The following is a 17,128-nucleotide window of genomic DNA, read 5'->3' as shown; positions in this document are numbered from 1 at the left end:
AACCGGACCGGCGCAGCCCGGGGGGGGGGGGGAAGCTTGACGCCCCCCCCCCCCCCACACACACACACTTTACAGGGAACAAACGTCCCACTCTTTTCCATGCAAAGTGGGAGGGAAGTGGCAGCAAAAATATGACGACTTTTTGTTCTTGTTTTTGTTTGTTTGTTTGTTTTTTCTTGTCAGCCGACTTTCGGCGGAAAATCAGACCTTAAAAGTATGAAGACTTTTTGGTTGCTGTTTCTCTTGTCTTTTGATGTCCTTTCTTCTTGACTGACCGGCGATTTCCCCCACCCCCCTTTCAAAAACGTAGCGCAACCCTGAATAATGCCCAAATAAATTCAATAAAATGCTAATAAGGATATCCATTTGTTGAATAGCGTAGTAGATATTTTCCCGTAGCTATTTATTGTATTCTTCAATTTTCTTGATTTAAGTCAGTAAAGCAATCATCACAGGGGCATCGTTCCGTTTTAATGATAGGGGGTAGGGGAAGGACTTTGAGTTTGAATATCTGTGCGAGGGAGTGGAGCGGCCTAGCGGGGCGAGGGTGTGGGAGGGGGGTATCCCCCTCCGTGGAAAATTTGACATTTTCAGACCTCAAATTCAGCAATCAGGTGCACACTTTTGGTGAAATTTGGAATTTTTTTCCTATAAAAAACAAGTAAGAAAAATAAATAATCATAGATAATTGAATGACTACGTCGTGGTATTTCAGCTCTTGCTCCGCCTGTGCGACATCACTGTGAAGGCCTACTAAATAGTGGGTCCTATCACCGCCGTAGCCAGGATTTGATCTTAGGGGGAGCGGTTAGATGCGAGGGAGCGATGCGAGCGAGGGGGGAGGGTGTGGGAGGGGGGTTTCCCCCTCCTACAGCGAGAACTTTTTGCATATTGATGTTGTAAATGGTGCAATTTGATTCATTTTTTTTTGGCGTGTTCTTTCGACTTAAAACAGTCAAACATGTTTAAGGTAGCAATACATTTTATGTAGATTATTATTGAACAATTTTGCCTTTAAAATGGTATCATTTAGAGAAAATTCTTGTCTCAATTCTTACACAGAAGATCATGAACGCGATCATGAGTTTTGACAGTGTACAGTCCAAAAGCGGTCGTTTGTAGCTATATTGTTTTTCGTTTTGGATACTAAGGGGGCTCACCGGGCGCATTTGCTGGTAATCTAATACTGGCAGCAACATCAGGAGAATGACATAGCAATTACATGCGAGCGAGCGAAGCGAGCGAGCTTGAAAATTTTGACATTTTACAGTCCCAAAACTGCCGTTTGTAGCTATACATTTTTTCGCTTTGAAAATTAAGGGGGGGGGGGGGCACCGGGCGCAACTGCTGCCAATTACCCGGCAGCAACATAAGGAGAATAGCATAACGATTAAATGCGAGCGAGCTTTAAAATTTTGACATTCCACGGTCCCAAAACTGCCGTTTGTAGCTATATCTTTTCGCTTTGAAAAACAAGGGGGTTACCCGGCAGCAACATCAGGAGAATGGCATGACGATTAAATGCGAGCGAGCAAAGCGAGCGAGCTTGAAAATTTTGACATTTTACAGTTCAAAAACTGCCGTTTGTAGCTGTACTTTTTTTCGCTTTGGAAATTAAGGGATGGGGGCGCACCGGGCGCAACTGCTGGCAATTACTGGCAGCAACAAATATCTCGTAAACACATTTATGATGTAATCTGGGGAAATTTCAATCCCAGAAGTGTATACCATTTTTTAGGGGGGGGGGAATCCTCCCTTAATTGAAAGTATCTAGATATCTCCTCTCACCCAAGGAACATTTGCATTTCTTTAAACTGAAGTAACAGACCTGGTGCACACTTTGGATGAAACATTTTGAAATCTGTCAATCTAAAGTGTATTAAGTAGAAATGATTGAACGGGGAGGGTATGAGAGGGGTTAGGCCTATCCCCGTCTTACGCGAGGGAGATTTTGTATTTTCAGAAATGAAATTCAGCCATCTTTGGGTGAAATATTTAGACAGTCTTCTATCAAAAAACTAAGAACATTTCCACATCTCGGGAGTTACGAGGAGGAGCAAAATGATCTGTTTGTCCCCAATACTTTTATGGGGGAACCATCCCCCTCCACCTCCATTGACTCCTCTGCATCTGAGGGAGCTTTTGTAGTGGAAAGATCTGCTGCACACTCTTTGACAAATATAAGGAAATAAAACGTCAATCTCAAAAGTGTACAAAGTCTATCGAAAGGGACCCAGTAGCTTTTGCATATTTATGATTGCAATTCAGCGATCCGGTGCATAATTCTGGCGGTATATGTCAATTTTCCATAAAGAAAGTTCGAGATTTGTCCTCATCTCGGGAATTGCTTGGGGGACAAAATGATTTGTCTCTCCCAACTTCATCCACTGCACACGATTGAACTTTTAAAGCGCTCGGTTTCACGCGCTTGCGCTTTTTTTTTCGGGGGGGGGATATAATGGTATCTTGGCAGAACAACGAAGAACGGTTTCCACAGAAGTCGAGTTGTAGTGGCAAGGTATAGTGACAGCTCTTCATGTAACCCGGGATAACTTGTGACATGCGACAACTAACACACTAGTTTTCCTCTGATGAAAACACTATTGAGAACAAATTGCTGGATAAAGGTGAATATAGTTTTATTCACTTGAATAAATTTATTCCGCGAGATCAGTTTTGTACATTATGTGTTAAAAACCTTAACATAAAACAGTAACAAGACAAACAAGGTTAAACAAACAAGCACAGTTTTTTCTCCGTATGTGTCTCTATGGCAATCTTTGTGGACTCTAATAACATCATTATGTTCGTAATTCCAATCGACAATATAGAATATTATCCTTTATGTCTAACCCCATTCCTTTGGAGGGTAAACAATAAACATTATCAGAAACGAAAGTTATATAAGGACCGTATAGGCGAAGATTGAAAATTTGAAAGTTCATCTCGTATTGAAGGAAATTTTACCTTTTTAATAACTTCAGTTACCTCACAGGAATAGATTAAGCAAACCGTACTTTAATTGAAGACAACCCAACGTTTACTAACTATAAATCTCGCAACATAGGCCTACATATCAGAGCACTCCTGAAGCCCAGGTCTATCAGATGTTAACATACTGTAGCCTTTGAAAGTTCAAACACAATTGGGCATATGATGCCGACAATTTGAATAATTTCCTGAGATTTTTTCTTTAAAATTCTTGTGTATATTTATTACCATTTAAACACCATTCATATTTTCAGAAATCAAAATGAGTTCAGCCCTTCCTTTTCGTAGAGATAGTTCTATTTATTTTGCTCACCTTTTTTTCCATCTTTGTCAAGTTAATGGCTTCATATCCGGCCCCTACTAAGCACAATGACATGATATGCAACTTTATTTTCGAACAACATTACAGGCTCATAAATACAGTTGTAAAATTCATTCAGGATCACGGCACACTTCAGGTTTTATACATTCTTACCAACGTGTGAAAATGATTTGGTAAGGTACAATATCCCTTTCAGTACTCAATTCCAAGTAGGTTCTATTCACTGGAAAAAAAAAGTGAAAATTTGTTCGTACTATTCTGGCAAACTGTTAGAATGTCTTGCCTTTTCTATGGGATTGTTTGATTAGGGATGAAAGAATCCATTTTTCTGTTCGTGAGATGAATGTTGCATATCAATAAAATTGGCTGCGAATAAACTTGTCTTATTTATCTATTGATGTATGTTTGATAACAGGTGAACTTTCTTATGTTTTTTGCACATCCCCCATGAAAACAAAAAGAAATCTGGTTAATAGGTCTGAACCATTTATCTAAAGCAATGTTCATTAGATTAAAGGCAGCCGATCGCCATCCCTTATGTTACGTAAACTCCGAACGACCGAAGTTTGTGCATGCAATTGCGCAATGCCAGACTCGGTGCTATATCCATAAACGTGTGGGACAATGCTGCCACTGAGAAGTGTGTGTGTGTGTGTGTTTGTGCGTGTGTGTGTACGCATCATACACAAATATTGTCACCGCGAGCTGCGGTGATTGGAGGAGAGAGGCCAGAAGACGCGTGGCTCTTTTGGCCTCTCTTCATGCGCATGCGCCTGAGAGTGTGCGTCCATTCGGAAGCTCCCGCGTGTTTTTTTTTAGACGGCACAGATTGGGGAAACTAAAAATCTATCGGGGACCTTATCCCTAAACCTAACCCTAATCCTAATCCTAACCATCAAACCCTAACCCTAACCCTAACCCTAACCCTAACCCCAACCCTAACCCTAACCCTAACCCTAACCATAACCAAAAACCCTAACCCAACGTTTTTCCCATAGGTTTAACACGCGCCATGCCCCAATCTGTGCCGTCTTTAAAAGAAACGCCTCCCGCGATGCCCCAATCTGTGCCGTCTTTAAAAAAAAACGCCTCCCGTGGCTCACTCGGACAGCCATTTTGGGTAAGGAGATTTGTAGCATAGAGCTCTTGCAGGTTTGGCGTGTTGTTCGCTGACCCATTGAGCCAGCGCTATTCTCATTCGGGGTCACTGCATTTGATACAGAATGGGGGAGGCAGCGTGTTGCGTTCGTCTCCGTGCCGCACAAACCACTCGCCACGATTGAGTGCCTTTAAAGGAGGTACTTGCATATGGCAAAATATGGGAATCGACACCCGTTCCTTTTTTTTTTTTTTCTGGAGGCAAACGAATTATACTAACTGAGCAAAATCACTGAAATCGACTGAAACTCGTACAAGGCTGTTTACGAACTCGTTTGTTATCTAGATCTTTGGGTAACTCATGCGGAGCTCGACGTGAGTCGCATTGCGCTCGGCATGGTGCACTCGTTCACGCCTACGTCCATGGCCCTACAGACTGTGTTGCATCAAGGAGGTGGGAAGAGCACCTCCCTGGTTGCATGCAGCTGGTTGCCATCTGGCTGTGTGGCTACTATAATACATGTAGTTCAACATCCGAAGCATGCATTACGGTCGATTTTGCTCTACATGCATTGGCGTGTGAGAGAAGTTTGCGAGCGCTGCTAGCACTGTTCAGCAGTATGCTCTCGTCACGAGGCGGGCGTCCGAACGTCATGGCTCATGCATTACGGTATGTAGCCTCTAACCTAGGTGGGGATGCAGCTGGTCTGATGAGACGAGACTACGAACAGTGGATGCGCGCGAATACACCGCCTATAGACCGGGGGCCCAGAGCATTTATTCAGCTGAAAAGGGTCACACTTTTTGATGGTCTCATCATATAAGGATGTGGCCAAGGGTCAATAGAATGAATTGCTGGCAAGTCACATCCTGTACCGTAAGCCTAGGGGCCACAAGAAGGGACCCCCCAAATGGATTTATTCAGCCGAAGGGGGTCACGGACAAAAGTTGGTGGATATTGTTCCTTTGGGTATACTTATCATGAAAACAGCAATGCCAGCTATTTTATCCTGTACGGGGTCCCAGACAGTAGCCCCAAAGGCCCCCACAAATATGGTGTTATTCAACTGAAAAGGGCCACGGCTAATTTCTTTTGCAATGGAAGTAGTTCCCATCAGAGATATCCAAAACACCAATGCCAGCTATTTTATCCTGTACGGGGCCCCAGACAGTAGCCCCAAAGTGCCCCACCCCCCATAGGCCCTACGTACAAACACACACAAACATTGATTTTATTCAGTTGAAAAGAGTCACGGCTAATTTCTTTTGCAATGGAAGGAGTACCAATCAGAGATATCCAAAACACCAAAGCCAGCTATTTTATCCTGCACGGGGCCCCAGACAGTAGCCCCAAAGTGTACCACCCCCTATAAGTCCTACGTACAAACACACACACACACATTGACTTTATTCAGCTAATAAGAGTAACGGCCAATTTCATTTGCAATGGAAGTAGTACCCTTCAGAGATATACAAAACACCAAAGCCAGCTATTTTATCCTGTACGGGGCCCCAGACAGTAGCCCCAAAGTGCCCCCTACACACACACACACACACTCACACACACACACACACACACACACACATAAACACACACACACACACACACACACACACACACACACAACACACACACACACACACACACACACACATATTGGTTTCATTCAGCCGAAAAGGGTCACGGCTAATTTCTTTTGCAATGGAAGTAGTACCCATCGGATATCAAAATACCAAAATAGTCAGATATTTTATCCTGCACGATCCCCAGACAGTAGCTCCAAAGTATTTTGCTTTATTCTCTTTATTGTTTGCATCTCTTCTTCTTCTTAAATATGCGCTCCTTCGTCTTCATTTTCGCGACAACGACAACGTCCCCCTCATCATCATCAGTTTTGCTGTTCTGGCAAACATTTTCCAGCGTATCGGCTACGTTCGATTTTAGAGCGGCGAGAGCGAAGACATGCGTAATTGAGTCTCGGAAAGCGTAAGAATAGCGTAGCTAAAAGCCCCCTCACACCTGAGCGAATGTAGGGGGACGAAGGGGGACGAATGGGAAAAACGCACGAAATGCGCGCGAATTCAACGATTTCAAATAAAATTGCCTTCAAATCATCCGATTATAAACTAAAGTCGAATATGATTACGGAAAGGTAAGCGAAGGATAAATATGACATGTGAAGGATAGCGATTTTTCGGTTCACTTCTTTGAGTAAATTGAGGCCGAAGGCGAGTGAAGGGTTGATATGACCCGATAACACGAACGAACAATGAGCAATGGTTTGATATGGCGTGCGATTGGAAACGAAGACAAAAGAATATAGATCAGGCGTTCTCGTACGTGTGTGTGCGCTCCTTGGGGAGTATAAAAGCGACCAGGTCAGTCCAGATTTCAGTGCGGCCAGAGAAATCATCTACGCAACATTTACATTTAAAGGACGTCAAAGATAAACAGTAAAATCAGCCGGAAGATTCCAGTATTTTTGGCACTGTAAACATTAATGTTTTTTTTCGCAAAAATTGTGCGAGTACGTGGAAGGTGATAGTCATCACGATGACGAGTTGGGTAGATATGAAAAGAGTTATTTCTTATGAACATGAGTGCAAAAATGTCAGGAAGCTCATCAATTGAAAATTTATACATAAAAATACCAACATTATAATGAAGCAAATTTTGCAAGAGATTTTAAAGAGTACAGTTATGAATATTTCATGATAATCAGTGGCACATAAATCTGTAAGGCTGGATGCATCTGGAAGGGATATAGGTTAGGGCGGTCCGCGGACTACAATTATTTAGTTAATTTGCCCAACGCCTGGCAGCCCTGTCAGGTGCATTCAGTGTTACGGTATTTTTGTGTTATTGTATTGATTGATTGTTTTGAGCTTTGTAATTGATTATACCTTGCATGTTTTCTGCCAAATGAAATAATAATACTAATAATAATGATAATAACAACAATAATGATGATAATAATGATAATAATAATAATAATGTGATGAAATGCAACAATATATATATAATATATATATATGAACAGTTTGTTTGCAAAAACCGATAAGTCCATTTTTTGTAGATTTTGAAGTACAGTCTCTGTCATAAAGTGTATAATAATACCTTTTTAATGATATACTGGTCACTACATATAAATGTACGTTTTTGAAGTTATGGTCAAAAGAAGCGACATTTTTCGTATTATTCTCTTTATTTTTCTTGACCTTTAATCGCAAATATTTCCATTTGGCAAATATGGACTTGTCGGTTTTTGCAAACAAACTCTTCATATATATATATATATATATATATATATATATATACATATATATGTATATACATATATATATATATACACACATTTGGTGATTCTATCCTTCTATGCTACTCGGAGTTTCATGCCACCTTCATTTATTTTTTTTTTTTTGCCTGATGATTGCCCCTAAATGAAGGTGGCATGAAACTCCGAGTAGCAATTAAATACGGATGAACCTGCTGTCAACCGAGTGAACTTGTTCCAATACTTCTACATATATATATATATATATATATATAATTATATTGTATAGGCCTATACATTTATATAGTTATATATAGTTATATCTATATATAATGTATATACATATATATACAATATATATATATATATATATATATATATATATATATACATATATATATATATATAATGATTATATGCAATAAATGAGAGAATTATAGACATTATGTTAGTGAAAAACATGCCACAGCAAATAACCGCCTTTTTTCAGAGCGACGATATGCCATTGCCTTGGTCATGAAACATCTTTCTGCTATTTCACAAATGAGTTGGCTGCAATAAATCTATACGTACCTTCTGCTTTTGTTGATTGGTATATGATGGACGGTATTTAAAGTGAAAAAAACATAATTTTGGTAAGAGTTTAAGAACCTGTCTGGCACCATTTCACATTTGCCAGCAAAATCATATCGAAAGAGTCTACAGAGAAACTTACATGGCTGACGCGATTTTTCGGGATCGCGAGTTGTTTCGGGGAATTTCGAGATCAAAAGTAAAAATGTTGCATGCGCGCTAAAAAGGTTCTTTGATGCGTGCTTTGTATAACTCGGACCATAACTGCGACTTGGTGCTGTTCGTTAATCCGAAGGTTCGCTATTCCGAAGGTTCGTTATTCCAAAGGATCGTCTATCCGAAACACACAAATTCCCTGTACCTAGAGGTTCGTTAATTCCAAAATGAAAAATGGTTTGTTAATCCGAACATTCGTGGCATTTGTGTCATTGAACTTATTGGTGATAGTAATTCCTTGACAAATAATCCTCAGCTTACTACAATCAAAAACTGTTATGGGACCCCCCCCCCCCCTAATGAGTACAGCGCTCTTTACGGAGAACATCTTTTTATCCCCCACGGTTATTCAAATATTTTCTTAATGTAACAACACTTTCAAGACTTCACCATTAAGAGCTTTACACGTCTTGGTGATCACGGAATCCTTCGAAGATTTAATATCACACGAGCTGCAAGAAAAAGAAGGGCCGCTTGGTTTTTATCCTGTATGTATCCAAAAATAGAAACAGGAATGTTGTGCTACATGATCCGGAGAAAACTTGCCGTTGTTTGTTACAATTATCGTATGTGAAAATAGTACCTGGGCCCTGTTTCATTAAGCTGTTCGTAAATTTGCAACAACAAAAAATTACGAGCGACTGGTGATCAGTTCTGATGTGCTATACTTATCAGAATTTACATAATTCAGTGCAAGAAGTGATCACCAGTCGCTCGCTAGTTCTTCGTAACGTTGTTCGTAACACCACCAGGAATTATGTTTCAGGATATGCAGAAAGTTATTGTTATGCCGTTGTATGTATTATATTTCATTACATCGTTTCTTTCTCTTTTTTTTTTTGGGGGGGGGGGTCGGAGCTGATATGGTCACAGAATAATTTCGAGCTTATCTGCTTATGTGACCGATGCGGTTCGACAAACCTTTCATTAATGATATTGTGGATTTATGATCTGCCGCAATTTAAAAGGTTTGAACATTGGAATCATGAACTTTGGTTAAATGAACAATATTTACTTCCATAAATTCTTAACAAAATTGTAGGAATAATCTTACAGCGGTATTGTTGTATTCATGAATACACAAACTTTGTTCGTACCTTCTGCTTTTGTTGATTGGTATATGATGGAACGCATTTAACTATCTAAACTTATTCACATTCTCTGCCAATGCGGCTTTTAAGTAGCTTTAATTCAAAACATGACTACGAGCATAAGAAAAGGAACTCTCACAAGATTTATGAACGACGAACGGCAGAGAGTTGAAGGGAGTGATTGCTTTATCTCAAATACCGATGGCTTTAATTTCACGAATATGTAAGGCGCGTTCTATCTTCTTCACTTGTATTGCAGCCATATGTTTAAATAAAACTACTTTGTTATTCCTTATTTACATGATATTGTTATTTCTGATGACATGTTTTGCTTTATTTCTCTGCGTTTGTACAGATTTGCAATCTGATGTTGCATTTTCAGAGCAGTGACAAAAATTGTAAATATCACTCCTCGATGGGAGGGGACTTGGCCCGATGGGTGTGTACATTGCCACTTCTTTTGAGCTTCACTCTGACATGCGATTTGTGGCCTGAAAAGTTCTTCTCAACAGCCGCTGACTCAGCATCATCATGTCAGGTATAATCAACAAGAAGTGTGCATAATTCATATTTTCCATGCCTATGATCCTTACTTGAATCATTTTTTTTTCTCGTCACTCTTAAGACTTTTGATCAAATTATGTAAAATCTGAATATTATTATTTGTACGGTCATTCAAGAGAGACCTCAAGAAAAAGCAACCAGAGAAGCAAAAAAAAAAAAAAAATGGTCGTTAGTTAAATGCTTCTTAGAATTGAAATAATGTGCGGGAAGAGTGAACATCGCATGTATGCAGTGTTTTCGATGACAGGGTTACTTCATGGTATTTTGACAATACAATGAATATACTTTATACCCATCGTCCTCCATTGACTTAATCTTTCTTTTTATGTAAACGTTCTTGCTCTTGCTGTATACACTGGTATGGATAATATGTCGTAGTTTGCCGACTACCGTAATTCGTCTTAAATGTATTAGCCCACATTTGTAAACCTGCAGCAATTGGTCTCATAGTTAGCGTGGAGTTTGGGTATGATTGCAGTAACACCTGTGCAAAATTTCGTTCCAATTAGTCCATTACTTTCATAAATATAAATGAAAATGCACCGTATGCATGCGTATAACGCTCGCTAGCTCCGGTCCACGTACGATACGTGCATGCGATACATGTGTAAGTTACATGTACGTGGCTAGTCCGCGCTCGTAATTCGATTTTGGGTCGGGTTGACCCGGTTTGAAAATTGATTTTAAAACGATGATTTTCTCTCTTTTATCGAATGGTATAGACAAAGAGCAACACGTGAGGTATGTTACTGTTATAACTTGTACTTGAAGTCATATTGGACCTGTTTTGATTTTCGTGGGTTTGCAAATGTGGGCTAATACCTTTAACTCTCAAGAAAAGAAGATGAAACAGTCAAACAGACGCAAGGGAGACGACAGACGGGGAAAGACGAATAACAAGCGACAATAATCTTGAGAAATGCACAAATCAGATTCCTGACTCAATTGACTGGGTTCTGGTCACTCGTAGTCTGCTTTTTTTTAAACACAAATTATGTGTATTCATAAATAAGGGATTGGTCATTTACTTCATCAGAATGTTAACGAATATTCACCATTTACAAAAAGCACAGAAAAGAATGTGGCTACATTAATCACCGGACTGCAGTGCCTAGAATGATTCAATAATTCGTCTATTTTTGTCATTGCAAAGTGTACTGAGCGCCTGAGAATAAAGCACGCTCGATAGGTATTGAATTGAATCATGACTTGTGTCATTAGACTTGTTGGTGATAGTAATTCATTGACAAATAATCCTCAGCTTACTGCAATCAAACAATGTTATGGTTCCCCTCACCCCATGAGCAAAACGCTCTTTGCGTAGAAAATGTGTTAATTCCCCACGGTTATTCAAATATTTTGATTTGATTTGATTTATTTCTGCTTAATTCCGTTACATCAAATATGGTTATGTACACGACATTTATGACAGACAGTTTATCGACACATAGTTTTCACAATGTAACAACATTATCAGAACTTCACTATTGAAAGCATTACAGGCCTTGACGATCACGGAATCCTTTGAAGATTTAAAATCACACGAGCTGCGAAAAAAAGAAGGTCCGCTTGGTTTTTATCACATATGTATCCAAAAAAAGTGACAGCAATTCGTACTACATGATCCCGAGAAAACTTGTTTTTATTTGTTATTATTATCGTATGTGAAAATAGTACCTGGGCCCTGTTTCATAGAGCTGTTCGTAAAGTTACGAAAAACTTATGAGCGACTGGTGGTATCTTCTGATGTGCTATACCTATCAGAATTTACATAATTCAGCACAAGAACTGATCACCAGTCGCTCGGTAGTCATTCGTAACTTAACGAACAACTTTATGAAACAACCCCAGGAATTTTGGTTCATGTCGATGAGATTCGACAAACCTTTCATAAATGAAATTGTGGATTTATGATCTGGGCGCAATTAAAAAGGTTTGAACATTGGGATCATGAAATTTGGTGAAATGAGTAATCTTTACCTTCATTAATGCTTAACGATTTTTTGAGAATAATCATACAGTATTATTGCTGTACAATGTATTTATATTTTCACAGACTTTGTTCGTACCTTCTGCTCTTGTTGATTGGCATATGATGGAGAGTAATTAACTATCTAACCTAATTTGAATTCTCTGACAATGCGGCTTTTAAGTAGCCTTAATTCAAAATATGACTAAGAGACTAAGAAAATTAACAGCCACAAAATGTATAAACTACAAACGGCAGAGAGTTGAAGAGAGTGATTGCTTTATCTCATATGCCGATGGATGGAAGGCGCGTTCTATTTTGTTTCATTTGTATTACACCCATATGTTTAAATGAAACTGCTTTGTTATGCCTTATTTACATGCTGTTGTTGTTTCTAATGACATATTTTGCTTTTTTTCTCTGCGATTCCTCAGATTAGAAATCTGACGTTGCATTTTCAGAGCAGTGACAAAGATTGTAAATATCACTCCTCGATGGGAGGAGACTTGGCCCGATGGGTGTGTACATTGCCACTTCTTGGGACATTCAATCTGACATGCGATTTCTGGCCTGAAAAGTTCTTCTCAACAGCCGCTGACTCAGCATCATCATGTCAGGTATAATCACAAGAAGTGTGCAAAATTGATATTTTCCATGCTTATGATCCTTATTTGATTCATTTTTTTCCTCGTCACTCTTAAGACTTATGATCACATTATGTAAAATCTGAATATTATTTGTACGGTCATTCTAGGTAGACCTTAAGTAAAAGCAAACAGAAAAGCAAAAAATATTCGTTAGTTAAATGCTTCTTAGAATTAGAATAATGTGCGGGAAGAGTGAACATCGCATGTATGCAGTGTTTTCGATGACAGGGTTACTTCATGGTATTTTGACAGTACAATGAATATACTTTATACCCATCGTCCTCCATTGACTTAATCTTTCTTTTTATGTAAACGTTCTTGCTCTTGCTGTATATTGTTGTATGGATAATATGTCAGAATTTGCCGACTACCGTAATTCGTCTTAACTCTCAAGAAAAGAAGATGAAACTGTCAAACAGAAGGAAGGGAGACGACAGACGGGGAAAGACGAATAACAAGCGACAATAGTCTTGAGAAATGCACAAATTAGATTACAGACTCAATTGACTGGGTACTGGTCACTCGTAGTCTGTTTTTTTTTTTACACAAATTATGTGTATTCATAAATAAGGGATTGGTCATTTACTTCATCAGAATGTTAACGAATATTCACCGTTTACAAAAAAGCACAGAAAAAAAAATTGGCTACATTAATCACCGGACTGCAGTGCCTCGAACGGTTCAATAATTCGTCTATTTTTGTCATTGCAAAGTGTACTGACTACCTGAGAATAAAGCACGCTCGATAGGTATTGAATTGAATCATGACTTGTGTCATTAGACTTGTTGGTGATAGTAATTCATTGACAAATAATCCTCAGATTACTGCAATCAAACACTGTTATGGTTCCCCTCAACCCATGAGCACAACGCTCTTTGCGTAGAAAATGTGTTAATCCCCCACGGTTATTCAAATATTTTGATTTGATTTGATTTATTTCTGCTTAATTCCGTTACATCAAATATGATTATGTACACGACATTTATGACAAACAGTTTATCGACACATAGTTTTCACAATGTAAAAACACTATCAGAACTTCACTATTGAAAGCATTACAGGCCTTGACGATCACGGAATCCTTTGAAGATTTAAAATCACACGAGCTGCGAAAAAAAAGAAGGCTCGCTTGGTTTTTATCCCATATGTATCCAAAAATAGTGACAGCAATTCGTACTACATGATCCCGAGAAAACGTGTTTTTGTTTGTTATTATTATCGTATGTGAAAACAGTACCTGGGCCCTGTTTCATAGAGCTGTTCGTAAAGTTACGAAAAACTTACGAGCGACTGGTGGTATCTTCTGATGTGCTATACCATGGCTCGACACTAACTTTTTCGTTTGGTGGCCCGATGGGTCCACCAAAATCCTAAATTTCAATTTTTTGGTGGCCCGAGAGAAAAACTTGGTGTCCCGAAAAAAGCTAATAAAAAACATTAAAAGTCCTTTTTTTTTAAATGAGTCAAATATTTAAGTTTTATGATAGTAAGAATTGGAAGTTGGACATATCTACTCATAAATAAACTTCAACAAGCTTGCAACACTCACTCTCAGGCACTCATTCAGTCCTTTTCATCCATCCTTTAAACAAATTTAACTGCTAATTTCCGGCGCACAAAGTTACGAATTTTTTGACATACTTTTCAAAAAAATTTGGTGGCCCGAGGCGGGTCACCAAATTTGCCCTTTTTTGAAATTTGGTGGCCCGACTTTCATTTTTGGTGGCCCCGGGCCACCGGGCCACCGTTAGTGTCGAGCCCTGGCTATACCTATCAGAATTTACATAATTCAGCACAAGAACTGATCACCAGTCGCTCGCTAGTCGTTCGTAACTTAACGAACAACTTTGTGAAACAACCCCAGAAATTATGGTTCATGTCGATGAGATTCGACAAAGCTTTCATTAATGACATTGTGGATTTATGATCTGGGCGCAATTAAAAAGGTTTGAACATTGGGATCATGAAATTTGGTTAAATGAGTAATCTTTACCTTCATTAATGCTTAACGAGATTTTGAGAATAATCATACAGTATTATTGCTGTACAATGTATTTATATTTTCACAGACTTTGTTCTTACCTTCTGCTCTTGTTGATTGAAATATGATGGAGAGTATTTAACTATCTAAACTTACTGGAATTCTCTGCCAATGCGGTTTTTAAATACCATTAATTCAAAATATGACTACGAGCCTCAGAAAATTAACTGTCACAAAATCTATAAGTTACAAACGACAGAGAGTTGAATAGAGTGATTGTTTTATCTCACATACCGATGGCTTTGATTTCACGGATATGGAAGGCGCGTTCTATTTTGTTCATTGGTATTGTACCTATATGTTGACAAAATTTCTTTGTTTTTCCTTATTTATAAGATATTGCAGTTTTTGATGATATGCTTTGCTTTATTTCTCTGCGTTTCTACAGCTTTTCGATCTGAGGTTGCATTTTCAGAGCAGTGACAAACATTGTAAATATCACTCCTCGACGGGAGGAGACTTGGCCCGATGGGTGTGTACATTGCCACGCCTTTTTGAATTCAGTCTGACATGGGATGTCTGGCCTGAAAAGTTTTTTTCAACAGCCGCTGACTCAACATCATCATGTCAGGTACAATCAACAAGAAATATGCATAATGTATATTTTCCATGCTTATGATACTTATTTGATTCATTTGTTTTTCTCGTCACTCTTGCGACTTTTGATCAGATTATTCAAAGTCAGAATATTATTTGTATGGTCATTCAAGAGGGACCTCAAGTAAAAGCAAACAGAAAAGCAAAAAATATTCGATAGGTAAATGCTTGTTAGAGTTTGAATAATGAAGCGGAAGAGTTAGCATCGCATTTATCAATGTTTATGCAGTGTTTACGATGACAGGGTTATGTCATGGTGTGTTGATATATTATACTTCATACCCACCGTCTTCCACTGACTTTACCTTCCTTTTTATGTTTTTTCTTCTCTCACACAAATAATGTGTATTCTTAAATTAATGATTGATCATATACTTCATCAGAATGTTAACAAATTCGCTGTTAACTATAAGCACAGAAAAGAATATGGCTACATTAATCACTGGGCTGGAGTGCCTCGAACGGTGCAATAATTCGTCTATTTTTGTCATCGGAAAGTGTACTGATTGCCTGAAAACAAAGCACGTTCGATAGGTATTGAATTAACTTGTTAATGATAGTAATGCATTGAAAAATAATCCTCAGCCTACTGTGGCACAATCAAACACTGTTGTTGACCCCTCTGAAAACTAGCCTTTTACTGACGACAGTGTTCCACCCCACGAGTGGAAAATAAAAATTGAATTGAAAATTGAATTGTTATGGGTCCCCCCCCCCATGAGCACAACGCTTTTTTGCAGAGAACATCTAGAGATAATACCCCACGCTTATTCAAATATTTTCACAATGTAACAACACTTTCAAGACTTCACTATTAAAAGCTTTACAGATATTGATGATCTCGGAATTCTTTGAAGATTTAAAATCACACGAGCTGTAAGAAAGAGAAGATCCGCTTGGTTTTTATTCCATACGCATCCAAAAATAGTAACAGTAATCTTGAACGACATGATCCCGAGATATTCCAACTTGTTGTTGTTTGTTATCATTATCGTTCGTGAAAACAATACCTGGGCCCTTTTTCATAAAGCCGTTCGTAAAGTTACGAACAACTTCCGAGACTGGTGATCAGTTCTGATGTGCTATACCTATCAAACATTTTCTTATTTTCAACACAAGAACTGATCACCAGTCGCTCGTAAGTCGTTCGTAACTTTACGAATAATTTAATGAAACAACCCCAGGAATCTTGTTTCAGGATGTGGAGAAAACATATTGTTTGTTATGCAGTAGTATACATGTATATATGTATATGTATATATATATATATATATATATATATATACTAGGTGTTTCAAAAAACATTTCCCACTTTTGATCATAAATATTTCAAAAACTATTCATTCGAGAAGACTGTCATTGATATGAGTAATAGCTGGATAAAGTACAATTTGGTTGATGGTAATTTGCACGTGAAGGCATAAATTAGTTTCATTAAAACTAAGATTGATTTTGAAGTAAGATTTTGGTCAAATTTTAACCCTCTGTACAAAAATTGAACTTCGCACAGGAACCAATGATGTGTATGTGAGTGTGTGCTGACAATGGCCCTGAACAATGGACATGCCTGAACCACCTGTTGGCTAGGCGTCAGTCTGGCGCTCCATGTCACATGAATGCTTAATCAACAGTTCATGTGGATTGCCCTGGGCACTGCTAGTCTGAATTCATGCACGGTAAAGTGCTTGCAAACACCACATTTCATTCCAGCTGACAATCATTTTCAAATTTTGCTTCACATAT

At 38.6% G+C, this 17,128-nt stretch overlaps 1 protein-coding gene across 1 annotated transcript in view; it reads left to right on the top strand.

The window, feature by feature from the left end:
• The window catches only part of LOC140241089 (uncharacterized), a 72,300-nt gene that overhangs the window by 33,048 nt on the left and 22,124 nt on the right, over window positions 1-17,128 (top strand). The window contains exons 9-11 of the mRNA XM_072320856.1: window positions 9,922-10,104; window positions 12,534-12,716; window positions 15,177-15,359. Of these exons, the coding sequence (XP_072176957.1) occupies window positions 9,922-10,104; window positions 12,534-12,716; window positions 15,177-15,359 (549 nt within the window). The remainder of the gene's footprint in view (window positions 1-9,921; window positions 10,105-12,533; window positions 12,717-15,176; window positions 15,360-17,128) is intronic.

The sequence above is a fragment of the Diadema setosum genome, chromosome 17, assembly GCF_964275005.1.
Source record: "Diadema setosum chromosome 17, eeDiaSeto1, whole genome shotgun sequence".
In the NCBI taxonomy this organism is placed as follows: domain Eukaryota; kingdom Metazoa; phylum Echinodermata; class Echinoidea; order Diadematoida; family Diadematidae; genus Diadema; species Diadema setosum.
The sequence above is the reverse complement of the archived record's forward strand: the minus strand, read 5'-3'. Positions and strand labels throughout refer to the sequence as shown.